This window comes from Rattus norvegicus, chromosome 15 (assembly GCF_036323735.1).
Source record: "Rattus norvegicus strain BN/NHsdMcwi chromosome 15, GRCr8, whole genome shotgun sequence".
NCBI classification, from domain to species: Eukaryota; Metazoa; Chordata; class Mammalia; order Rodentia; family Muridae; genus Rattus; species Rattus norvegicus.
The window spans coordinates 41137016-41164685 of NC_086033.1; the positions used below are offsets into that span (position 1 = coordinate 41137016).

At 37.4% G+C, this 27670-nt stretch overlaps 1 protein-coding gene across 11 annotated transcripts in view; it reads right to left on the reverse strand.

The window, feature by feature from the left end:
- Nucleotides 1-27670, reverse strand: part of Ints6 (integrator complex subunit 6) — a 143767-nt gene that overhangs the window by 56432 nt on the left and 59665 nt on the right. For all 11 annotated transcript variants that reach the window (XR_005493766.2, XM_063274427.1, XM_063274428.1 and 8 more), the window contains one exon: nt 24272-24361. Coding sequence is in view for 10 of the 11 variants with exons in the window: in XM_063274427.1 (XP_063130497.1) it covers nt 24272-24361 (90 nt within the window). In the remaining variant the exon portion in view is untranslated. The remainder of the gene's footprint in view (nt 1-24271; nt 24362-27670) is intronic.

Genomic DNA, 27670 nt, shown 5'->3' on the forward strand with positions numbered 1-27670 from the left:
ACCTTTGCAGTGTTAATATTAGATGCTACATTGTTCTAAACCACACACATAATATTCACTTAATCCATAAAGCACGAATATGATCAGTTGATCCCCACTTCAAGATTTAAGTATAGAAGCACTTCAGCAGCCTTTTGGACGATTCACAGAGTAAGTGAGGAAACAGAATTAAAGTCCACGTTAGTGTGATTTATGACCTCTAACACTGGATCGTAAAACCTAACTATTATTGAAAGCACGCACGCGCGCACACACACACACACACACACACACACACACACACAAACACACACTCCTTTTAAAAATCCAAATATTAAAACATTATTATTAAAAGACCTAATTTTATTAAGTGAGAAAAATCTTGAAACTTCATAAAAATAACTATTTAAAATGTATATGGTGTCTGAACTGAGCTAGTGATTATAAACACCTACTGTGTCTACAATCCTCTTCTGAGCACTTTCGGGTCACTGCTCTGCTCCTCTACTCGTCCCAGTCACCCTTGCAGCTAACAGGAAAGAGCAGCAGTGTCTTCCCATTCTTTGCTTTCTAATTCTCAAAACATGGGAAGTAACAATGATTAAAAATGAATGATAATAATGGTACTTTTGAGCGCTATTCTACTAAGATTTACATGTAGTTATAACAAGTAAATGGGGTAAAATCTTATCATTACTACACTTGCAGAGAAAGTAAGCTGTAGTGTGAGCTTATACGTTCAGAACCATCTGTTTGTACAATGGCTTCAAAAAATCCGTTATATAGTTATATTTAGAACATCTAAGATAAGACTATAAACTTTAGAAATTGGAGAAATCACATGACTTAGTAACAGTTACTTCTCTCATAGCCACATTATTGGCCTTTACAATACAATACAATCCCTTGGTAGCATTATCCTTTCCCCTGGGACTCCTTGATTTCTTATAAAAACTAAACTTCCAAACATTTTTCAGAAAACAAATGGCAGAACGGGCTGATGACAACTTAATTATTACCTGCTCAAACCTTGTCTTTATTAAAGTGCAGTAGCCTATTTGATTGTCGTGTGTGTGTGTGTGTGTGTGTGTGTGTGTGTGTGTGTGTGTGTGTGTGTGTATGTATAAGAGTGGTAAAATGGAGTGCAAGTTGTAGCTTCACTGGTCAGTCTTTTGCTGAACATGGAGACAAAAAGTTTTGCCTGAATTGACTGGCCAGTCAGTTGTGAGAAAAGTAACTAGAGGCCTGATATTACAGACTTGTTGCAACTCCAAAATGCAGGTCCGCATGCTTATATAGCAAGTACTTCACTGGCTTATCCCATTCTTGATGGTCTTATTTGACATTGGCTGGGATCCTATTTGTCTGTGACCTTGCTAAAATTGAACTAAAAGTTCTGTCTGTCTGTCTGTCTGACTGTGGGACGGGTATATATAAAGATATGAAAAGCCAAATAAACAAATGCAGGGATAATAGTTTTTAAATTGATTTAAGATTTATTTTATATTATTGTACATTAGCATTTTACTTGCATATAAGCATGTACACTGTATGTGCCTGCAGGTCCGAAGGGGATGTCAGGCCCGCTGCAGACTCCTCTGCATTGTTTGTTATAAGCTGCCATGTGCTCAAGATATTTTTAGCTGTTTCAGTTTCTAAATAAAGTGTATAAAATCTCAAATAACCATTATTTTTACACATTATCTACATTTTAGATTACAGAATGTAAGAAATAAACAGAAGCCAGAAACAATTAAAAGTAAATAGTTTTCCAGCAATCTCTAACTCTGGCATCTAGGTAGACATCTCTTGGTTGTGACCTAAATGGCTCCCAGCTGAAAACACACTACTGTGTGCACTAACACTCGGACACTCCACTTCTCTGGCGTGCTCTGCTAACCAGCTCTGTTACTGAATTGCAAATGTATATCCTTTCAGAACGTACCTCCCACCTGAGCTTTAATGGCCTGTTTACTTGGCTGCCCATCTTACTAGTTTAATGAGGGAAGAAAAGACAATCTGATTCTTTTCTTTCTCCCCATAACATCTGCAAAATGAAACTGAAGAAATGAGTAAGAGTGGTAAACTGGAGTGCAAGCACCTTTCAATGAACTCTACCTCCAACTCAACACCATATATATATACAGGCATACATATACAGACATAAACATATACATATATACATATAAACATATACATATATACAGGCACACATATACAGACATAAACAGTTTTATAGAATAAGTATGAGGGAGCTGGGCATGGTGGTGAATGTTTAATCTCACTACTCAGAAGGCAGGCAGATATCTGTGAATAGAAGGTCGTTTTACTCTACATAGTAGGTTCCCTGCCAGTCAGGGCTACCTAGTTTTAAAAACAATGCGCTTTTGAAACCAAGTAGTCCCATCTCCAGAAACACAGGCTTAACTCTACCCAGGGCACATACCTAGCTCTCCAGATAGCATGCCTATGCACCCAGACAAAGGATAAAGTAATGAGCTACAAAAGCCACCCACCCCTGGAATGCAGAGAAGGTGGATAAAATATTCCCTGTCAGATGCCTATCCTGTTCGGCACTCACAATGAAAATTTACTTACATTGGACATAATCCATTTAGAACCAATCAGAATACAACCTCTTAAATTCACACTTTACTGAGCTATATAAAGAATTTGACTATCATTTGTTGTAATTTTTTTACCTAACAAAGCAAACCATAACATTTTTTGTAGTTCTGCAGGTTCCTAGTGCCCATAAGCCTGGCAGGGTATCAAAGATGTAATTAGGTCTAATTGTTACCGAGTAAGACCTTTTAAGAACAGCATAGAGATCATAAATCAAGCTGTGGGTTATTTAATGAAAGGTAGTATGTTACACACTCTAACTTCTTGCCTTCAAGAGCACATCAGTAAGGAACTGTAGCATGTGCAACAGTAAAGCAAGAACCAGGCACAGACAAGCAATTATCTAGGGGAAATGAAGAAAGGCATCCCAAGCAAGAGTAACAGTTACAACTGCATGAAGGTTGGGGAGTTTAGGACAGAGGAGGAACAACAGCTCCCACAAACACACACACTTAAGACTGAAAACTAGACTTTAGTACAGAAAGGAAAGAGCAAACGAGAAGAGATTAGAGACTTACAGAATTCCTTTAAGCCTGGCATAGTTGCTCAAACCCATAACCCAGGCAAAAAGGCTAAAGGAGGAGGGTCACCATCATTTCGAGATCAGCCTGGGTTATGGAGTAATACCTTCCCTCCAAAAGAAGCAGAGACATAGAGAAAGAAAGGAGGCCAAGAAGAAAAAAAAGACAAAAGTGAGGAAGAGGTGTAGGAAGAGGAAGAGGGAGTAGAAAAAGGAGAGAGAACAATAAAAACAAATACTACAACCCTCAAGTAGACTTCAGCAAGTGACTTATAAAATAAATGGGTACAAGTTTAGTAAGAAGACAAACAAACAGCTGAACATGCAGGGAAATCAGTAGTCTGGTCAAGCCTAAAGAAAGTATTAAAAAAAAAAAAACAGGTACTTTTCTTTATCTAGGTGTCTGCTAGCCCACCCACTCCAATTACCCAAATGGCACTAATTCTTAGCCATTCTCCACGAGTTGCTATGGTAAACAGCATAGTGTACCCCAAATAATCTGAACTAAGTCTTACTAAGTTTCAAGAGGCTTATTTCTCCCTTATGGAAAATGCAAACCATGTAAAGAAACTTGAACCAGATTGCTGAGTGATGGAGACAGAGAAGCTCCAGAAGAGAACCTCAGCTACTGGTCAGTACCAAGAGCCCAGGGGAGCATGCACTGACCCACATGCTCCAAAGAAGTACAAGTTGGTGTAAGCCAGTAAGTTTCAAGATGATATGTTATACACCACTTAATAACTACAGGCAGCATCAAATTTGGAGAAATTCCTATGGCTTCCCTCTTCTTCTGTGGCTGCTCCTGTCTTCTAGTCTCAATCCAGCCTCAATTCCAAATACCTACGCTTTAAATGTTGAAGATCTGTAGGGCTTAATCATGGGCCCTTGCCAGTTTATACTTGGCCCAAATCCACCTACTCACAGGTTTCGTTACTATCTAAATTTAGATAATATTCAACTTAAATATGCCTAGCCGAATTCTCTTCTCTGAATACCAAATTCTCTGCCTGACATTCGTTCTTAAATGACTCTAAGATACCTCAAACCTAAGCATTCTAAAGTCACAATTTCTCTTCTTCCATAAGTCTTCCAGCATTCGCTAGGCCAGGAAATGAATGGTATCATCATCTACACAGTTCTTTAGAAGCCATTTTCCTGCCCTTTAAGCCTTAAATACAATTTATGACAGTGACTTTTACTAATTTGATTTCCTAAATACTTCTTTAAATTGTGAGATTTGTCATCTCTTTTACTACTATACCACCTCCTTGACCAAATTGCTAAAATTAACAGCAGTGCCTACTTGGTCTTCCAACACTTCTGTTCTCCTCTTCCCCCACCACTACACAAAACTCTGAATGACAACTGCCTGTCTTGTTCCTGCTAGGCAAGCTCTCACACACTGAGCTACATTGCCAGCTCCTGATTCTTCTGTATTAGCACCACCATTACTTCGCATGGTTCAAGCTCCTTGCCCAGCGAGGCCCAAACTTCTTTTCCACCTTTGTCAACGCTACAGGTGCCATTAGCCTTGTTTCAGTTTCTCATTCTAAAAACATTCCCTTCAAAGAAAGGACTCCCTCTACCTGGTATTATCTTCATTTATATATTCTATAATAAATCTTACTCTCTTCAGATCTTTTCGTAGACAAAGACTCATTCTGCAGCCTACGTTGGCATAGGAATCCTACCTCAGCCTCAGGTCCTGGAACTGCAGATTTGAGCCACAACACTGGCTTCTCTTTACATATTAACAACCCATGACGTCACTGACTAGAGCTAACATAGTTACTATACGCCCTCATAGCACATTCCTCCTTTACTCCACCCTAATTTGTTCCCAGTGCTACAGGCAGAGCCCGATACCTCATAGCCTGAGCTAGATACCATTCACATCCCTCCATTTTGGGAGAATAAATGATGAATACAAATTTACTTTCATCTACCTTATTTTTAAAATTTTTATCTTCTCCAGTACCCCAAGGCAGGACTCCTATTCACTTTGCCCTCCATTCTATCTTAGAATCTGATGTCCTAGATCATGAATTGTTCAATAAATATGGTTCAATGAAAATGAAAGGATTAATAATGTGACTAGCTGAACTGTGAAGGCACTGAGGAATCTACTCAACAACTGAAAACAATGGAATAGTTTCAGCAGAGTAACATACACCACAAACGGCATATTTTAGAGAAATTCTGCCACATGTGGCAGATTAAAGGTAGTCATGAAAAGAGCCAGGACGGCAAAGGTGTTAGTAAAGATGCTCGCCTCCAAGCCTGATTCCCAAAATCCACAGAAAGCAGAAGAATTAATTCCCACAAAACAACCTCCATGCATGCACCATGGCACTCATGTATTCATTCATGTAAAAAGATAAATAAAATTTTAAAAAAGAAAAGCAGGGCTAGACATGTAGTTCAGCTGTAAAAAGAGCACTCACTGATCTCCTAGAAGACCTGAGATCAGTTCCCAACATCCATATCACGCAGCTCACAACCACCCGTAACTCTAGTCCAAGGGATCCAATACCTTTTTTTGGCCTCCTCAGGCACCTGTTCTAATGTGCACATAACCACACAGCCATACATAATTGAAAAATAAACATAAACGAATAGTTTATTGTAAACAGAATGCACTAACACTTGTCTAGCATAGGTTTGGCCTGAGATCTAACTCTCAATGTAGGGAAAAGAAAGGAAAAGAAAGGAAAGGAAAAGAAAGGAAAGGAAAGGAAAGGAAAGGAAAGGAAAGGAAAGGAAAGAGAAATGGAAAGAGAGAGGGAGGGAAGGCAGGAAGGCAGGAGTAAGGGAGTGCTGGGCCACTAAAACAACTAGTAGCAATGGAAAAAGAAAGGAGGCAGCAGACTGATTGCTAAAGGAAAGGACCTGACACCAAAAACAAAGTAATGACATACAGCCTAGTATTGAGCCCTACAACTTTAATGTTACCTCTACAAATGATAGGAACTACTTAACTCATTCAAAACCACACTATATAAATCATGACTTACACTGTGAACTAAGTTTTAAACATCTCCCACCAAAACAATCAGAACATTTTTCTCAAAAGATGTACAATATTATCAACTCTTAAGAATACAACTATATCCATGTTTATTAACTATATCCCAAACTATTCCGAATATAGCATAAAACATTCAACCTGGAACAAATCATAAACTATTAAGTCAGAAAGTTAATTTAAAGCATATAGGTAAAGAAAAGCAAAGTAAAAGCTTTATAAATGTATCATTTTTGGTAAGCCAAAAATCATTGCTGGGCAACAATTCTCCATTTACTGAACTCATATAGCAAATGTAACTCCATCAGATTCCCTGTTTAATTTAACTCTCCTAACAAATCTATCACCTATTAATTAAGAGTCTACGGAAAAGCAACAATCTAATATATTTCTTTGGCTCACCAAACTTAATATTGAGCACACATAAAACCTCTCCCTGAGCAGCACGATGACTGAGCAGTGGCAGCCTTGCTATCATCACTAGCCTGACCATCTGAGCTTCATCCCCAAAACACATGTAAAGGTAAAAGGAAAGAACTCACTCTTCAAAGCTATTCTCTGAGCTCCACAGGAGTACTGACATGCTCAAACCCTCTATGGACATGGCTCACACACAACATCATTAAAATCCCAAACATAGTGCATGATTAGTCATAAAAGTGCATGTCTAGCTCCTTCTTTCACATAGAATTTTAGTTTGAGAATTTGAGTCTAAATCTTTTCCAAAACTGGTCTAGCTTTTCTCAAATCCTTTCAGCCATCCAAGATGCAATCCACAGACCACAGAAAGCTCAAGAAGAAGGATGACCAAAATGCAGATGCTCCCACTACTTCTTAAAAGGGGAAAAAATATCCATAGGAGGGGATATGGAAGCAAAGTTTAGAGCAGCAACTCAAGGAACGGCCATTCAGAGCCTGCCCCACATGTGGCCCATATATATACAGCCACCAAAACTAGGTAAGATTGATGAAGCTAAAAAGTGCATGCTGAAAGGGACTGGATATAGATCTCTCCTGAGAGACACATCCAGAGCACGTCCAATACAGAGGTCAATGCTAGCAGCAAACCACTGAACTGAGAACAGGACCCCCTTGGGGGGAATTAGAGGAAGGATTGAAAGAGTTGAAGGAGCTCGCAACCACATAAGAACAACAATGCTACCCAACCAGAGCTTCCAGGGACTAAACCACTACCAAAAATCTATACATGGACTAACCCAGGGCGGGGCAATAAGGGGGATGTATGGGGGGGAATACCTGTATGGGGGAGGGGGAAGGGAGGGAATGGGGGTTTATGGACAGGAAACTGGGAAAGGGAATAACATTTGAAATGTAAGTAAAGAAATATAGCTAATAAAAATTTTAAGAAAAAAAATTTAAGCAGAGTACCAGTATGTAGTTATCTTGACTATAAATTTAAAAACACCTTATAGTTTAAGTATATCCAGAAATGATAATGTAAAGACTTTGCTTAGTGTTTTCTAGTAGACAGATTTTAGAATAATTTTGTATTTGCTTTATTTCAAATGTAAACTCTAAGTCAAAATAATGCTTAAATTTTTAAGTCTGGCTTGAAATAATTTTTTGACTACTCAAAACAATTCCTCATAGTTGCTAAAACAATTATAATACCACTTAAAGCTCTGAGTTTAACCTCAGAAACCTGGAATTTTAGCCTGCATTTATTTACCCTGACTGGTACATGTTCACTGATCCAGGTAATAACTGGTGACCTTTCTCAGAACCCCGTTCCCTCTGTAGACCGGGCTGCAAGCCTCTCTCGCCTTTACAGTAGAGTGCGAGTTTGCAGGCATATGCCACCGCACCTGGGCTGTGTTTTGTCCTCTTTAAGAATTAGGAAGGCAATTTTATGTTAAATTTCTGTAAGACTTAAAGCTAGGGGCTCTGACTTAAATAGCTGTGCAGAGTAAGCTGAAAACTGTAAAACAAAACACAGCTAATTACTGACATTAGACAAAGATTCTTAATATCCATCACTTTACTTACTTACTTCTGTACACATTTGAAAATTTCAACAATAAAAGGATTTTTAACCTATCCTTTAGAACAAACACTTGGAAATGCAAATCAAAACTTCTGTGGAAAGGAAACAGAACAGAAAGGAAAGTTTACTTTTATTACCACCTCTTCAATGAAGCTCAGCAACATAGTTCTATTAAAAATCATAAACTTAAAGCAGAATTTAAAATGCTCGTCATTTTGAGGTATTACTCTACAGCAGATATTCAGTTCCAGTACTACTCAGTTACTATCTACTCCTGTGAGAACATGCACCGGCCTGGTGTGACCAGACAAAGGTATATGTACACCGGCCTGGTGTGACCAGATAACAGGTGTATGTACTAGTGTTATCAAATACTGGTTTACAGTACATGTGTCAAGCTCATACACTGACTGCTCATAAATACTGCTGAGAAAACTGAAGATGTTGAAAATATGAGAATAAGCACTAACAATGAATAAGAATAACAAAATATTAAAAGGCATCCCTTCCCCGGCTGATTCCCAATCAGAACATCAAGTAAACTCTCTTGTAAGATTTACCAATCCTGATTCCAAGTTTAAATGCAGATTTAAAGCCCCTGTTAGATAAATCAATCTGGAAAAGTTGGAAATTTTCAAGACTTAGAAAAACAGAACCCTATGCTCTGGGTTTTAAATAATGCAGATCATGGTCCCTCACCAAGGCATTTCTTCTGACTAAATAAACTGCTACAGGCCACTTTAACCAAGTCCTCTGAAGGCACACAGACTACCTCAAAAGACAACCTTTACACCCCTGTTAAGATTTAAAAATGTCTCATCTTTGTTCAGTGATAGCGGAGACTTTTAAAAGTCAAAGTAATCTTAAGATGTCATTATTGTACTCATTCTAAAGAACACTAAACCTCGTAACAAGATAGAATACATTTAGATCTCTAATTAGATGCAGAGCCACAATCAAAACTTGGCTTTCAACAACTTTGAATAGTGCACTTTAAATAACTTAAATTTGAAGTGCATACAAATATGAATACATAATCTATTTTCTCTTTTAGATTAAAAAAAATCCTAATTCTGTCTGTTGACAAAGGGGGGGAGGTTAATAGGAAAAATTACTCCTAAACCCAGGAGAAACCTGACCCAATTTTAAGCATGAGGCAAAAATGTAAGCTTTGAACACATTACACAAGAAAACAAAGAAACATTCAAGTTTTTAAAGTAGAATTTCTTTATTATTCCTTTGATTCCAGATCTTTACCTGAGTCTTAATCTCTCCTTCCCCCTTCAATCTCAATGTAACCCACACAGATATTGGTTAAATTGTGACGTTCTACTTGATGACTGCTGATAGGAGTTGTCCTGCCTAAGTCTGGAGTAACCTTCATATAAGGAAGCCTCTCATTCTCCAAGTCTGCTGCTTTTCTTCAAAGTCAAACCTTGGTTGCAAGATGTTTTGTAAAATAAACCCATTTGTCATCAACTATCCACCAAAGAGAAGCAATTGAGACCAGCACAGCATAAGCAAGGCACTCTACTTCCGGAACTACTACCTAATTAGACCTATCTTTAAAATACAAATCTATCTGTTTTTGTTGTTGTTATTGTTTTCCAATTAGATCAGTAAACCAACTAAAAAAATAATCTGCCAAGATTCAACCAGAGCAATGGCTCTCAACTTTCCTAATACTGTGACCCTTAAATACAGCTTCTTATATTATGGTGACCTCCAACCATAAAATTATTTTGTTGCTACTTCATAACTATAATTTTGCTGTTATGATTATAATGTAATTATCTGACATGCAGGATATCTGATAAACGACCCCAGTTTGAGAACCTCTGAACTAGAGGCTTCTTAATTTGTCATTTGTTACTGGAGAAAATATGCATTCAAAGAGAAAACAACCCTGTATGGTAGCGAGTAACACACACCTGTAATCCCAACATTCGGAAAGCAGAGGCAAGAGATCCAATTAGGTTACATGAGACCCTGTCTCAAAAAGCAAACAAGGCACTCTGCTGCTATAGGAAGGGCAAGAATGTATATGTCCTTATGTAACTTGAAACAGAAAGCTAATATCTCCAGTCCCAGTTTCTCAGATTTGCTTAGGTAATAAAGATAGAAATTATTCGAAAAAGAATTTAATGTCTTCACATTTCTTAAAGTTCAGCTCTCAAATACAATATTATCTTAGTTAGGTCTTTTATCCAAAACAAACCAGAATACAGAACTACAGTATACTAGGTCCTTACAGATTTATTTCAGTTTCCTCCTTCCCAACAGACACTTCCCTTCTTTTGGGTTCTCTGCTTTCTGGATTTCATTTTATGGATCATGAGCAAAGATCCTCAACATCCATCCTCTAAGGTTTTGCTTTCCAATAATCTCAATTTTTAGAACTTTTCTAATTATTGCTAAGAACAGCAAATCTAAAGGCAAGGATATCCAAACCAAAATTATCTGGTTGTATGTGAAAGATTATCTGTTTATCCTAGGATTTATACATTTCATTGGTACCAAGCATAAATCTACTAAAAAAGAAAAGATGAGGGAATGGGTCTGGGTTGTAACTCAATGGTAGAGCTTGCTACAGAAGTCATGTGAGGCCCAGAGTTCAATACCCAACATTGCACACACAAAAAAAAAAAGTATGTACACATATTCAATATTTATATACAAAAATTCCAAATATTGTTCACTTCAAAATGATTAATTCTATTATGAAAATTTCTCCTCAAATGTACACACACACACACACACACACACACACACACACACACACACAGTTGAGGAAATAGCTCAGTTGGTAAAGTGCTTGCCATGCAAGCGTGAGGACCTGAAATCCTCTGAGTCCAAGTAAAGTGTCAAGCACAGCAGCACATACCTATATTCCACTGCTAGGCAGACACAGATTCCTGTATTTTTCTGGACAGGAAGTCCAACTGAATTACAACTCCAGGTTCCATAGAGGCCCTGTCTCAAAAAAATAAAGTGGAAAGCAAGGGAGGAAGACGCTCGAACATCAACCTGTAGCCACCACATGCATGCCCACACAAGTACACACATATTTAAAAACTGTGCACATGCATACCACACACACACACACACACACACACACACACACACACACACACACGGCCCTTAACAAAGTCAAGCAGGTTAGTAAGTCAGTTGAAGAAAATTCCCCCAAACAACGAAAACAGGTATAAGAGAAAGGGGAATTAGGAAACAGTGGGGATAGAGTGGTGGAAGGGGGGAAAAAAGGGTCTCAGTGTAGTCGCTTGGAGCTCACAGATCAGGTTAGCCTCAACCTAACAGAGATTCCCTTGCCTGCCTCTAACTCTAGCGTCTTGGGATTATGGGCATCTGCCACTGTGCTCAGGAGAAAAGAAAATGCATTTAGAACAAAAACAAAAATCGAAGTTCAATTCAAAATTCTACTATCCAGAAATAAAAGAAATGGAGGGGGGAGGGTGTTGTAAAGGGCAATGCCTGAAAAGACTGTAAAGTAACATTTTTGAACTTAATAATAAGCTCTCAAACTGAAACAACCTACTAGGAGCTCACAAGTCCAGCACATAAAAGATTCACTGCCTGAAGACCTAGTACCTAACTACAGCGCAGTTTTACAGTTACTTATTCAATAAAACCTGAGTATATTCTAGCTACTAGTGTTCTTCTGCTTGCTGCATTAAAGAGTAATAGTGTGAATGAAGACAATTCCAAAGCTGATGTGGAATTAATGTAGGTTGATGTCATTATGCAGATGAAGGCAGACAAGTTAGGTCAAAGCCATGATTGAACAGTAAAAAATAAGGCAGGGACAAAGCTTTTATAAGGCAGGAGAGAAGGAGAAGAAAGGAAGAATCAAGATGGAGATGGGGAAGGATGTCCAGATCCGGGTGGTCTTGAATTGCCAAGGTAGCTGGGATGGGTTTCTGTAAGCAAATTTATCTTATCTAGGTGGGTGCTTTATATCCTTATCAATTGGTTGTGAGTTTACTGTGTGGATGTATTGTGGAGTGAGAATTTAACATATAAATCTGATTTCTGGTGACAGTTTGTTGAGTCCTGATTTTACCGGGCAGTTGGGAGTTTATACTTTAACTACCAGGGAGGGGGCGGTTGCTGGGACCATGGGCAGAGTCCGTGGCAGGGAGCCACAATTGGCCAGCCACCGCTGGACTTCTAGAGCACTGGTTTTACCAGATAGCTGGAACCAAAGAGTTCACAACTAGCAGACAGCCGCCGGGATACTAATCTGAGATAAATCAGCATTAGTTCCAATGGCCTGTCGCAGCGGAGCGAACAACAACCAGGCTGCGCACGCAGAAATGGTTCCGCCACTCTTCTGTTTTTTGTTTGTTTTTTTTTTTTTTTTTCCGGAGCTGGGGACCGAACCCAGGGCCTTGCGCTTGCTAGGCAAGCGCTCTACCACTGAGCTAAATCCCCAACCCCCCACTCTTCTGTTTTTACAGCAACAAGCAACACAAGTAACACAACCCCAATGGTCTATAGCAATGGAATACAAAATAAAGAACATTTCAGGGTTCCCCAAACTATAGTCCAAAGTCTACTGCAGCCCAATGTATCTCTGAAAACAAAACTGTACTGAACACACCAGTATTTACTCCTTCATATACTGTTCTTAATATATTGAGTGCTTCTTTCCTAGAACAGCAGAATTCAGTAATTCTAATAAAGACCATGTGGGCTGAAAATGGGTTACCCTTTTTTTAAAATTTAATTTAATTATACATTTTGTATGTGTATGTGCATATATATGCATGTCTATGTGCCACAGTCCATGTATGGTGGTCAGGAAGACTTTCAAGAGTGGGTACTCTTATCTCCATGCCAGCTCTAGGGGCACTATTTAGTACTTCAGTCAAAAAGATTGTAAACTATGAAAGCTATTCTTAATTATCGCCTTGACACAGCAGAAAAAAGGAATCTCACTTGAGGAACTGCCACCATCAGACTGTTCTGTGGGCACGTCTAAGGGGCAATTTCTTGATTGCTAATTGATATGGTAGGACCCAGGCCAATTGTTGAAGTCTCATCCCTGGGCAGACAGGCCTGCCCTGCAGAGAACAAATGGCTATGTAAGCCTAGGGAGGCAAGTCAAGGGCAGTAAGCCAGTAAACTGCGGTCCTCTTTAGTCTCTGCTTCAATTCCAGCCTCTGGGTTCCTATCTTGAGCTCCTGCCCTGGCTTCTTTCAGTGATGGATATAACTTATAATATGAAATAAACTCCCAAAATTGGTGTCAGTAAGTGTTTCATCAAAGCAACAAAAAGCAATATAGAACACAAATCTCTGGTATATAATCACAGCTCTTGTTGTACAGAAAACAAATTTCAGAACATATACGCACAGAGATTATGCACATGATTTTTTCCTCCAAAATGATGGAAATTGAATCCAGGGCCTCCTAACTATCTACAAGCATGCTACAATGAGCTATGAGTCCTGAGAAATATATATAAATAAATATATGTATATATATTTATATATATAAGTCCCAAGTCCTCAAGGTCTCAAGTCCTCTCAGTTAACTTAAATTCAGAAACAGAGGTTATTAATGATTATTGGGTTCTGTAAGTGTTTCACATTACAGAGAGAGTAATCTAAATTAAAACTAACATTTAAATGGTGAGGAAAGATGTTGATCAAGGAGGCAGTACTAATATTCTTCAAATTCAATGTAATAAGATACGAACTGCTTCATAACTACTGTGCTTGCTTTTCATTTGGTTTGTTTTCATTTTTCTTTCGAGACAGGGTCATACTATGTAGTAGTCAAATTGATAATCCTCCTCCCTCCCCAATGCTGGCATTTACAGGCATACACCACCATGCCCAGCAATAACTATGATTAAAAAAAAAACAAACAACAACAACAACAAAAAAAAAAAAACCCATAAAACATGGTAGAAAAGAAGTCAAATGTAAACTTGTCCTAACCAACCTCTGAAGCTTAACTTAACTGCCTGATTCTCAGGATCTGATAAGAATACGATCTAAAAAGAATACTTCACAAACTAAGTTTTATAATTCTATTTGTAACTAACGACTCGATGCAATGTTGACATCGAGATATCATTTAGCTACAACAGAAAGGATATGTCCTTTAAAGAGACACATATTAAGCTAAAGCTCTGAATTGTGTGGGAAATAGCAAATCCCTCCCTATATAGCTGTTATGCTCAGAAGATAGTCTCTAGTAACTCAAAAGTTGGGGTCTGATCATCATCAACAACAAATTTTTAAGCTTCAGGTTAATTTACCAATTCAAGTGGACCTGAATAATCAATCAGGTTAGGGTTATCATTCTGTGTTGAATCAGATTCTTCAACAAAAAGGCACAGTCCCCAGAGAGAACTACACTCTACTCTGCTCACCTTTAAGGCTTTCTCTGAGGCCTTCCGAGATGACTAGCATCAGACTTTTGAGGAAGGCTAGCCATTAGACAAGGCTTTTCCCCACGAAATGACTGCTTGAAGTGACATCCAGGATCAGGTCGATCCTGTATCCAGGAATCATGACCCTCCCTGAGGCACCAGTCATCATGAGACAGTCAGTGCACTTTGGCACTTCTTGAAAACCACTGGGCTGCTCCTTTAGCTGAAAGGAAAAAAAACATCAAAACCACAACAAACAAAACAAGGGGGGAGGGGAATCAGTAATTCAATCTGAAAAGAGAGTGTGGGGAAAAATATACCAAAACAGCCTTGTCTAGATCAAAATGTAACCTTGCTTTGGTATAAAAGCCAAGGTTTCAATATTATTCCGGTCACCTCATCAAGTTTATTTCTAATATATAAATCTAGAAAACTTAAATCTACTATCTTATACCTGAAAAGGACCAAAAGTGGAAATAATGTTTAAAATACTAGGAAGAGAGCTAAGTAGATATAATCAATACATTTATTAATAACTAGGAGTCTAATGCTTATATTAGTATGGCCATCAGGAATTCAAACACTGACATTTTCATTTTCTCAGATTATAATCTGACTCATGAGGTCAGAAAAATAACCAAAACAGATTAAATTTTAACAGAAAATTAACTTGGGTGTAGATGCACATACTGATGATACACATGTATGTGCATGCACGCACTCACACATGCAGAGAGGGTGTCAGGGAGACAAAAGAGTCTGGCTCTAACTTTTTTTTGAATGTCAATACTAATGGCTGCTTTAAATAAGCAAATTTAAATATTCACATCATTATGTTCCTAAAAATAAAAAACAACAGGGCTGGATGTGATGTCAGATACTCTTAATCCCAGCACTTGGGAGGCAGAGCCAGGCAATCTCTGAGAGGTCAGCCTGCTCTAGATAGCCAGTTCCATACCAGACAAGGAAGCACATGTCTCAAAACTACTTAATTTTTAAAAGTAAAATACAAATGATAGGCCAGATCTGAGACTGGATGGGAGAGAGACATCCAGACAGGATGGGACGGCCTCGACCACTCTGGGTATACATGGCAGTATTCACAGCACTTAGACGATAGAGCAGAAGAATAACAAACTGGAAGCTTATCTAATGATGCCTGTAAAGGTCTGAGGTGATTACGCTTTCAGTGTGAACACATAAAAGCTAAAGGATTATCTATCTACTCCTCACTGACCCAGAGCCCACCTACTAGGCTAGACTAGTTGGCTAGGGAACCCCAGAGATCCTTCTGTCTCTGCCCGCAGCATTTTCATGGGATACCAACTCAGATCCTCCGCCCTTTACTGACTGATACGATTGTTTTATAAGTTACATTTTAATTCCTTAACAATATCCTTACCCTAAAAACAATTATTTTATTTTCCTTATTTCTACTTTTTTAGGCCTCCATATTATAGGCAACAATATTACTATGTACACAGACACACAAGATGGAAGCCTAGAAATAGTACTAGACCATTATAAATTCGCTTGAAAATATGATTTAAAGCTGATGAGTTAGGCATAACAATGCACACCTGAGATCCAACCAGTGGATCAACCTCCAGATGAGGCAGAAGGGTTTCAGAGCACCTAGGCTTGCATACCAGAACACTGTCTGTCACCAAATGTAATGGTGTGAAATGCTTGGACCAGGGAGTGGCACTATTAGGAGGTGTGGCCTTGTTGGAGTGGGTGTGTCACTGTAGGCGCGGGCTTTAAGACCCTCCTCCTAGCTGCCTAATAACCAGTCTTCTAGCAGCCTTCAGAAGAAGATGTAGAACTCTCTGCTCCTCCTACACCATTCTTGCCCAGAAGCTGCCATGTTCCTGGCATTAATGATAAGGGACTGAACCTCAACCTGTAAATCACCCCCAATTATATGTTGTCCTTATAAGACTTGCCTTGGTCATGGTATCTGTTCACATCAGTAAAACCCTAACTAACACACACACACACACACACACACACACACAAACCCCACACCGATCAGATAGATCTATGGACTTCTCCCCAGTAAGCCAGTAAAGTGTGCATGCACACAAATGTAATGCTTAGATATTACTTTAAGAAATTTATTTATAGGACCCCTAGATTCTAGGTTCATCACCCTATAAAATACTGCTTTTCCTCCTAACATACTTTTGAAAACCTGCCTCGAATACTACCAAATCTCTTCCAGTCTCCTCCTGCCTGTCAAACACTGGCATAACTTTGGTACAGATAGTTATTTGTCTTGGATTGTCCTATGTTGCTTACTCATTCTTTCCATACAGTGCCTACTTTTAGGTTTTACTCCATTTTTACTCACCTGGCTGGCTGAACAATTTTGCTAAAAAAAAATGAGGATTTAATATGACTGGTCTACTTCTTTAATACCTTCGCCTGCAAATGTCAGCATAATAAAATTCTATATCCTTACAGCAATGTCATCTGCATTCTATACACATTTTATGGCTCTGATATTTTCTAATTTATAATCATCTATTAAATGGTATCCATGTATTTATACTTTGGCATACTATTTTCTCTTGGTATATCACACCTCAATTCCTTACTCAAAATTTAAGTTCCTTTGTTTATGCTCTCTGAAAAACTTCATTTTACTTCTGCCATAACACTTCTCACTATACAAGTGCTACTTTTGTTGCCTATTTCCAAAATAGTATGTTTTCTAAGAGCAAGAGACTTTGCTCCTGCAGTACCTAAATAGAGACCTACACGTACAGTGAATGCCACAGTTCTAGTATACAGCCAAACATATATCACAGGGGAAAAATGCTAAACTATAGCATATTTAATAGCTCAGATCTGAAGAATCCATTCTGGAAGGTAATCAAGGAGCAACTCCAGAAAGTTAATCATTAATTGTCATCAATTTTTGATAAATAGGCCCTCATCGGGATCATAGACTCAAGTTTTGTAAATGATGATAGTTACATAGCCATTCAAAAACCAGTAATTATAGCATAGTAAAGATAGCAGAATTCTAATATCCTTTGGATAAAGTCAGAATTCGAAGGCAGGGATAGTAATGGCAGACAACATTACTCAGTTACTCACCCCTTCCTGGCAGCTAACCCTCTCTACCCTCAACTTAAAATCAGGGTAGAAAGAACAGCACACTTGAAGCTGTAACTTTACACTGACAAGTCAATAATCTCTTCTAAACCATATCAACAGATTAGAAAACAATGCTGTTATATTCACACAGGCAGAATTCCACAACCTTGGAGAGGATTCCAAGTGTGACAACTGTAAAGATCAAGAATTACTTATATTGTAGAATACCTAGGCTAGCCTTGCTAAGTTAAAAAACATTTCTTATTCTGCTTATTAAGGTATTTTCACATGCTTTTATGTGGAAAAAATGTATCTACAATTATTTTCTGTTGTGAAATCTGTTTATCTCATCAAAATCAATTGAAACATGTTTACAAAATACAGACGTCTCTCTCCATTTCCAGCCTAAAGTAACAAATCCATAGTAAGATCTGAGGTCTGTACATTTATAAGTTTACTTGGTGAGTCTAATGCAGCTATGTAAAAACTACCATTGTAAGCGTCACACTAGTTTATGTATAGAAGGTTACAAGCAGTGATAGAGATGGCTCTAAATAGAACTCTACTGACAAACAAACACGGACCATCCTCTGATGCATCTTACCACAAAATTTTAGTTACTGCTGCCATACCACTTTCACTGGACTATGAAGAAGCATTCTTTTTAATTATTCTGTTTGTCTAGAAGCCTCTCTTAGAAATTATTCTTAGTACATATTGAAAATAGTTTGTTATTTTCAATATTTATATATATCTGAACTGCTGAATATGTACTATAAGAAGTTGTGCCAAACTTTTTAAGTACGAATTTTCAAGAAACTATTAACTCTAAGTACAAACGTCTCTAAATCACACCAAAAGTGGTAAATCCAGGAATGAAGAAAATGGGAGGCAAAAATATAGACAGAAAAACAAAATATAAATGACCTACAGCCAACAAATTCTCTTAGGTATTCTTACAAAACTGATTTGGTAGAGGTAACACACAAAGTACAAGTCTAAATATTTCACCAGAAAAAAAGATAGGACCCCTTAAGAGTTACTAGATTCCAATAATGCTAGTATGAAGAGGCTATTACATACAGGACAACACAACACTCAGAAACCTATCAAACAATAAAATTCCTCAAGATTTCTTTCACTCTTTTTTAAAACAAAGAATGTTGTCCAACGTTCTAAGTATCCCAGAGAGTGGGGAACCCACTCTAAATGTGTTTTTAAGTCGTTACCTATAAAATAGTTATAATAATAACCTTTGACAAATATTTTTGTGATTTCAGTGAATAAAAATATTTTGGGGAGGGAGGAAACAGTTTCTCACTCATTTTAGATACTAGAATCTACATTACTTTTGAATCATTAAGAAGGTAAATGCATAATGACACACCACTGTCAAAGTAAAACTATTTTCAACGTGTAATGTACAGAACGATCCAGAAAAGGTTGCTGGCATCCAATCCAATAATTCAAAGCTTGATGGCCTTCTGTACCAACTTTGAGAACTGATAAATCAGAACGTAAGAGCAACTGAACCCATAAACTGAGACTGCTCTGACATTCTCCTATACAAGTGTCTAAGTGACCATCTCTCCAGAAAGTTATAAAAGTAGTTGTTCAGCTTGGTCTTAAAAATCTAGTCAGTACTGCAGAGCCAACAGTTAATTTCGACATCAACATTACCTTCATGGCGATCATAATACAAAAATGCCAACAGATTCATCTCTACCCAGAAATATCAACATTTGAAATAAAATACTATTTTTAGCACCTTTGGGAATAAGAAAAAGATGGTTTCACTACAGTAAGTGTTTCAGCAGGATTTCTTCTGCTGCCTTACTGAACAATGCACTTGGTAATGTGTTTCTGAAATCAGTTCAGAACACATTCCCACTGCAGCTCTGGACTCCAGAGGATCTTTGCAAAAAAAAAAAAAAAAAAGAAAAAAAAAAAAAGAAAGAAAGAAAGAAAGAAAGAAAGAAAAAGAAACAAGTTTTCAGCAAAGCGTGGTGATGTCTCTCTTTACTTCAGTTCACGGGAAGCTGAGGCTGAGAAGAACTGCCCTAAATTTAAAGCCAGCCTAGGCTCCATGAGTGCAAGGTGAGCCTCGGCTCTGGCTTCAAAAGGAAACACAATCTCAAAAACTTAGTAAATAAAACAACTCTAATTATAATTTGCTGATTGTATTGAAACATTTGAGATAGATACCAATAATGCTGATATAGTTAGCATTGTAAGTATTTGGCCACAGGAATATTTATCAACACCATAAAATAAGAACTGTAAAATCAAGAATTCAAATCTACAAATAACCATTTCCCTTAAGTGAAAATACTGGAGACAATCAGTTTTACTAAATGGCTATATAACTTACACATACAAACACACAAAAAAGGCCAAAATATACTTAAACTTCCACTCTAAGCAGTCATCAAAAGTCCTAGACAATACTTGCATCATCTCAAGCAATAACTTATGTTCTGTAAGTTTCATTTAACTAACATAAAATGATCACAACTAGCTTGAGATGTTCATGCACAGCAGAAAACAGTCTTCGCTCCTAACTCCGCATACTGCCAAGTGTACAGTGCAGAGCAGTTCTATTCTCTCTCACAAACACACTGTACAAGCAAACTGGGCCTGAACATACTCAGGCCAAGGTTTAATATGGCTCTAAAGATCCCAATTAACTATTTTTCTACATTCAAAACAATTTAATACTGGGCCTTTATATAAATTTCACAAATTTATACAATAAGCCACTCGCAGTACCTGATTATCCTAAGAACTTTAGATCAAATTAGATTGTATATGTTATAATTTGCCAATTGTTTGAGGTAGCAGTGTCTGAGATGGGATGAGCTCACCCTCTCAGTGCTTACACATACTTAGAAATCACTATGTCTATCACTCAAAAAATGGGACTCAATCACTGTCACGAAACAGAACACAAAAAAATGTATCTTGTTCCATACGCATTGTCTAGAAATGCTTAGCTCAGGAGTTATTCATGAGAGACTAAACAAATTAAGAACAGAATTAAGAACAGTATCTATATCATACTGGCATAGAAAGCTAAAATAAAAAAATAATTCACATAGAAGGTAAATTAGGCTGTAGGTCAAGTACTTGTTCCACAAGCACAAGGACTTGAACTCAGATTCCCAGCACCCACATAAAAAGCTGGGTTCAGCGAGTACCTGTAAACCCAGCCCCACAGGGAGACAGGTGGAGACAGAAGCATCCCTGAGATTTGCTGACCATCTTGTTCAGTTAGTGAGCTACAAGTTCAGGAAGAAACCCCGTCTCAAACATTAAAGTAGAAACCAATAGAGGAAGATATCCAGCATCAACCTCTGAACTACAACACACCTGCACAAACATACATAGAAGGTAAATTCTAAACACATTCAACAACGCAATCAAAGAGGTGTTGGATAGATCCAGGAAGGGAGAGCACCATTAGGCTGGGATATCATTATAATTTAGATTAATTCTAATATAGATTTGGCAACAACAAAAACCATAACCTAAACAAATCATTTGGTTTTTTTTACTCTCAATTTCCTCATTTGTAAACTATAAGGTAAGACTAAATGAACTTCATATATAATACGCAATGGGGTTTATGTGAAAGCAGCAGGGTCATTCATTCTGCACTAAGAAAGCAGATACGATTTACCGCAGCAGGTATCATACCACTCAAGCCAAAAATATCATGAGAGTGAAACATATAAATGGAAATAGGTTACATCAACAGGTGTGGCTTCTGGCCAAATGTGGTGGTGCATACCTACAATCTAACTACTTGGGAGGCCGAGGCAAGAGGATCTGAGTTTGAGATCAGTGCTACAATCTGTTAAAAAAATAAACTAGCAGCCATGAACCACCAAAAATTACATATACAATATTCCATGAAATTCCTTAAATGGAAACTAGCCACACATTTACTCATTAAAAATACAAAAAGAGAACTCAGTTTTGCCAAAGGTAAAGTAACAAGAAATTAAGGCAAAATTGATATCCCCTAGTAGAAAAAAAGATCTGATCACCTATGGAGCATGAATATAAATGCACATATACACATCCACAATGAGAGGGGGAGAGAGACAAAGACAAAGAGAGAGACAAGGAGGGAGGGAGGAGTGACACTGCTCAATAGAGCACTTGCCTAGCACGCACTAGGCCCTGGGGTGGACCTAGAGTATTGGGTTGTAAAAATAGAGGTAGAGAAATATGCAGGGACTTTCTAATATCAAAATAACTCACAGGCCTATACTCCAACTTCATAATCAAAAATATTTGCCTTAAAAATAAATCAACTTTCTGCTTTAGGTAAGAAGCAACAAAAGAAATCAATTTTAAGTTTCCTATCAGAGTCATACATCATAATACTTTTAATGTAAATTCTACGCTAGAACTATGTTAAAGATTTCACAGATAAAAAGAACAGAAAGGTTAAGATCTCTGCCCACAGGAAAATCTACTCAATCTATTTGCAATTTAATATTGAAATATGAAAACAGTGGTATTTCTCTAATATCCTTCCTAAGGAAGAAATCAGAAAAGGAAGTTCAACAATTCCAACCCCCATGTACATTTCAAGATATCTTGAAGCGAGAAGATGTCCTCTAAACAGATTTTATAAATGAATTAGATCCAGATATATTAGAACAAACTATATCACTGAAGGCATTTCTACAAAAGTCACAAAAAAGAGTGCCTTGAATGGATAACCTTACAGACAGATTATTTTACAAGAGAAAACAGAAATAATATATTAATCAAAATCATTAAGGTAAAAAACAAGCATCAAAAGATGTGGAATTCCTATAAAATGAACATGAATACAAATACTAAAATTAGTATGCTTAAGAAAGAAAACTCGATTTGACAGTTTCTGAGTTCAAGATAAGCAACATTCCTGTTGCTTGTGATTATAGACGTAATTAGTGTCTTGTCTACTATGAGTGGCAGGACCATAAATGGCTATAGATGTCAACCAAGTCTAACAAAGTCCAGTCCCATTAAATTTCACTTTCAAGAAGGTTAAATCAAGTAGGCTACTTTTTTCAGTGCTATCTCAATAATTATTCCTAAAATCTTTTTAATATTAACCAACAAAACAAAGCAATTCTAGCCCCCCTCCCAGTCAAATGAGGTAATTTAAGTTCTGCCTGGTTCTATTATCTCAAGATGGAGTAACATACTACCCTTCGTCTTTACAGTCCACCACACACGTTCACATCCATTATTTAACACATTTCAACAACTCTTTGAAGGAAAGCAAGGATTACTGTCAGTATTTCACTGATAAAGTATAGAGATTTAGGGAAGTTAGGCCAACTGGTAGAAAGTTCACTGCTAGCAGTACTTGAATTAAGAATAAAACCCACATGCTCTGACTCCATTTAATTTATATTCAACAGTGTCATAAAAATGGAAATTCATTTCAAATCTTTAATTTTAAAAGATTTAATCTAAATTTTAATTCTAATTCTAAATCTTTAAAATCTGTACCTTAAGAGCAAATGCAAACATTGCGTCTTTAAAGATCACCATTTTAAGGAAAACAATGTTTACCAACAGTTCAAATACAGTAAAAACACTATAAAGCTTGCTTTCTTTAACCTAATTAGGATTTATCATACTACAGCATACATAATTCACTAACAGAGCAAATAACATTAGCTCTGAATTATTTTCACTACATATGATGTAGGAGAAAACATAATTGTTGAAAAAGCCTTCACTCTTTTTTTCTTTTTTTTTTTTTCTTTTTTTTTTTTCGGAGCTGGGGACCGAACCCAGGGCCTTGCGTTTGCTAGGCAAGCGCTCTACCACTGAGCTACATCCCCAACCCCGCCTTCACTCTTTCTATATTTAATCTACTCCTGGATTCTACTAAAAACCACAACAGACATGGCTCAGGATGAAATGTCTATGAAAGACCTATGTATTGAGTCTTCATGCCAGAGATGCTAGCAACACTGGGAGATAAGATCTGGTTGAAGAAAGTTATAATGAGTTATCTAACTGTTCATGTTTCTTCCTGTCTCTTCATTTATTGCCCACATGAAGTGAGTAGCTATTCTTTCTTACTGTCCCACCATTACTGTCTCACCAAAGTGCCCAAACTCTCAAGTCTTCTGATTGTACATTGAAACCTCTTTGAAGACTTAAATCTTTCCTTGTTATAGGTTTATTTACTTCATTCTGTCTGATTAAAAGCTATCATAGAAATAAGATAAATAAGCTAAAATAAGAAAATTGTTAGAATTCTATTTGTTTTTTTCTTTAAACCTGAAAATAAGAATGTTACTATGGCATAGACACTGACACTGTCCTCACTATCAATTGATGTTCTTAAAGGAAGCAGGAGGTATGTTCACAAACTCTGCACAGAAAGGATTCCTACTCAAGAAAATATTATAATGACAACTGCTATGAACAAAGACAGAGGACCTCAAGAGATGAACTATTACAAACTACACTAATTACTAAGAGCAAATGCACTGCGAAGTATTCAGTACCCTACTACACACTACACACATTCACCAATAGGTTTCAATTTTATCTATATGCCCATGTAACACACCTCGCATGACTTACCTCATCTTGGACACCACTAGTAGTCGTCAACTTGCTCCCATCAGTGATTGTAATAATTATTGCTGGCTCCAAGAAAAAAGGGTTTCTTCCCTAGGGTCAAAACAAAAGGATATTAAGGCTTAAGTTCTGGCTTAACCTATAGTTACAAAACCAATTCTAAGTAAAGAACAGCCACAATCTCTCTGGAATGTATACCATCTCCCTTTTCATTTTAAAACATTTTTAGTGCATTTAATGTACTTTGTGTATGTGTATACTCAAATGTCATAGAGTATGTGTGGAGGCTGGAGGACAACTTGCAGAAGAATCTGTTCTTTCCTACTATGTGGATACTGGGACTTAAACTCTGCTTGTCAGGTTCAGTAGGCAAGTACCTTTTTATTACCCACTAGGCCATCTCACTAACCCAATCTTTCCTGTTAGTAAAATTTACATCACATATTATCTGTTGTACATTTTAAAACACATTTTTTAGAACACATACTAACAGTGTTTAACTCTAACTAGATATAAAGACCGATTTCTCACTTCTTTATATATTATGTTTTCACTTTTATAGTGTGCAATTTATATTTGTCTAAGTTATAAAGCATATTTTCTTTAAAAAATTATATTACACACATTAATGTTTGGCCTCCATATATGCATACATGTACACTATGTATCTGGTTGATGACACAGAGGCTAAAAGAAGGCAGAAGACAATTCAGATGGCCTGAAACCAGAGTTATGGACAACTGAGTCACCAGAAATGAGTGCTGGGAATTGAAGCCTCATCTGGAAGACCAGCAAATGTTCTTAACCACTGAACAGTTTCTACAGTCCCAACATTTAATTTCTTAAAACAGTATCCTTATAGCTGAATTCTAGTTATTTGAATTTTTGAAGGATATCACAGACCGGTAATAATCACCTCATAAGTCTTTTGGCTAAAATCAAGTATGGTACAAACTGGATTAATAAGGACAATACTCTAGGAACATGGAGGTACACACCTGTGATCCCAGCTTGTGGAAAACTGACCATGTGTTTGAAAATAGCTGTCCCAAAATACAAAATAGCAGTCTAAAAGCTAGGTGCAATAATACACAACTGGGGCTGGAGAGATGGCTCAGTGGTTAAGAGCACTGACTGCTCTTCCAGAGGTCCTGAGTTCAAATCCCAGCAACCACATGGTGGCTCACAACCATCTGTAATGGGATCTGACGCCCTCTTCTGGTGTGTCTGAAGACAGCTACAGTGTGCTCACACACATAAAATCAATATATCTTTAAAAAAAAAAAAAGTTCTCTTTAAAAATCCAACGTTGGATTGGGGATTTAGCTCAGTGATAGAGCTCTTGCCTAGCAACCGCAAGGCCCTGGGTTTGGTCCCCAGCTCCGAAAAAAAAAAAAAATACACAACTGAAGTTCTACCACTAATGAACTGAGTTAGGAAGATAAGTGATTTCCAGAACTACATAGAACCACTGTCTTGCTCCCCCTGTGGGTGGAAGAAAATGAAGTATTTTAAAGAAACAGTCTTGAAGAGGAAAGCAAGATGGTTGATGACCATTATCAGAATCTTGCCTGTAATCACAATGTCTCAGCAAGTGACTAGTACATGGCTAGGACTACAGAAACCAATTTCACAGTATTATTAGGGTATCCTTAGTTAGCAAAACTAGCAGAAGTCTAAGACAAGGAGTTAAAATTAAGGATGACTACACCTCAAGTAAGTGCTTGGAAAAGGATGTATAAAAACAATGATAGCCAAAAAAACAAAACGACATGCTGCTATCAAAGGCTCTCTATAAGACAATCTATTTCAGTGTCTTCCATTTAAATCCTGATCTAGCACAATGTTACAATGATCTGTTCAAGGCAATGAGTTTTGGGAAAGACAAACACAACCTTGCCTTTTACATTCAAATAGTTCCCAGCTGAGATCTAAGTATGTTCAATATTAACCCTTTAATTTTTTTATTACATTGGTTTTTGTTATGTTAATTTGGGGGGGGGTTAAAGGAGATACATGCCACAGCACACAACTGAGTCCACTCTCTCCTTCCACGACCTGTTGATTATCAGACTTCATGACAAGTGCCTCCACATTAACTTTAAAAAAAAAAAAAAAAGACAGACTGGGGAGATGGTTTCAGGCAGTAAAGTGGCTGTCACATAAGCATGAGGACCTGAGTTAAATAAATCTAAGTACCCAAGTAAAAACCCAGGCGCACTGGCATATGGCTATAAACCCAGTCATAATAGGAGGGACTGAAGACAAACAGATCTCTAAAACTCACTGGCCAGACCTCTAAAGCTCTCCAAGCATTTAGTCATTGATTTCACTAGCTGAAATCAATGTGCTCCAGCTTCAATGAAACTGGGTCTCAAAAAAAAAGGAACACCTAACAATAACCAACGGCCTCCACACATACACACATGTACATATACCACATACTCATACAATGAAGAATAAACATAAGACAAAATATAGAAATTTCAAGTAGGTAAAACTTGTTTGAAACTGAAGATGTTTACACATAGCATAGACTTACAGACTCCACAACTCAAGAACTGAATTCAAAGCTAGCCTGAGCAAGTAGGCTGGTTCAGTAGTAAAGGAACTAGTCATGAAGTCTGATAATCTGGAGGGAAATTCAAAGACATTTAATTCCTATTGTCGGCAGCAAAAATTGAATGAAGTTTATTCATATGATGAAGTTTATAGTGATTATAAAAAATCACTTGGAGATCTTGGTAAAATATAGTTGTTCATTCAGTGTTCTCAATGAGACCACAGTCTGGGAAAGGCTAATATCCACAGACCACACCTCGAATAGTAAAGGGTTATATGCATAAGTCATCTGCAGTTTTTATCTTCCCTTCTCATTTACTACTCTCAACTCCTATCATATTATAGCTCATACTATCTACTGAATAAATTTACAATTATAGTAATTATATGATTAGAATCCAATCATCTTAACGGAGGGAGATCTGCTAGGTTAAGTATTTTGATCACATCATGCAAACTTGTAACAAACACGTGTTTCTCAAATTGATGCAAAGGGGGAAAAAGTGATTATCTTCTGCTGGTTTAGAAAACCACCTTCGCAGAGTTCTAGCACACACATAAAGCTAGTAAGTAGTGTTCACACCTCTAATTCCAACACTGAGGAGACAAAGACAAGATGAACCTATGGGTTTGCTGGGCAGATAATCCAATGTAATAGGTGAGCGCTGGGAGTACTAAGATTCTGTTCCAAAGAAATAAGGTGGAGAACCAACTGAGGAATGACACTGACCTCTGATTTCCATCCACACCCCAAATTTCAAACACACACACAGAGACATGCACGAAGACTGAGACAGAGAAACACAAATAAAGACTGACTCTAAGTATACAACAGCATTA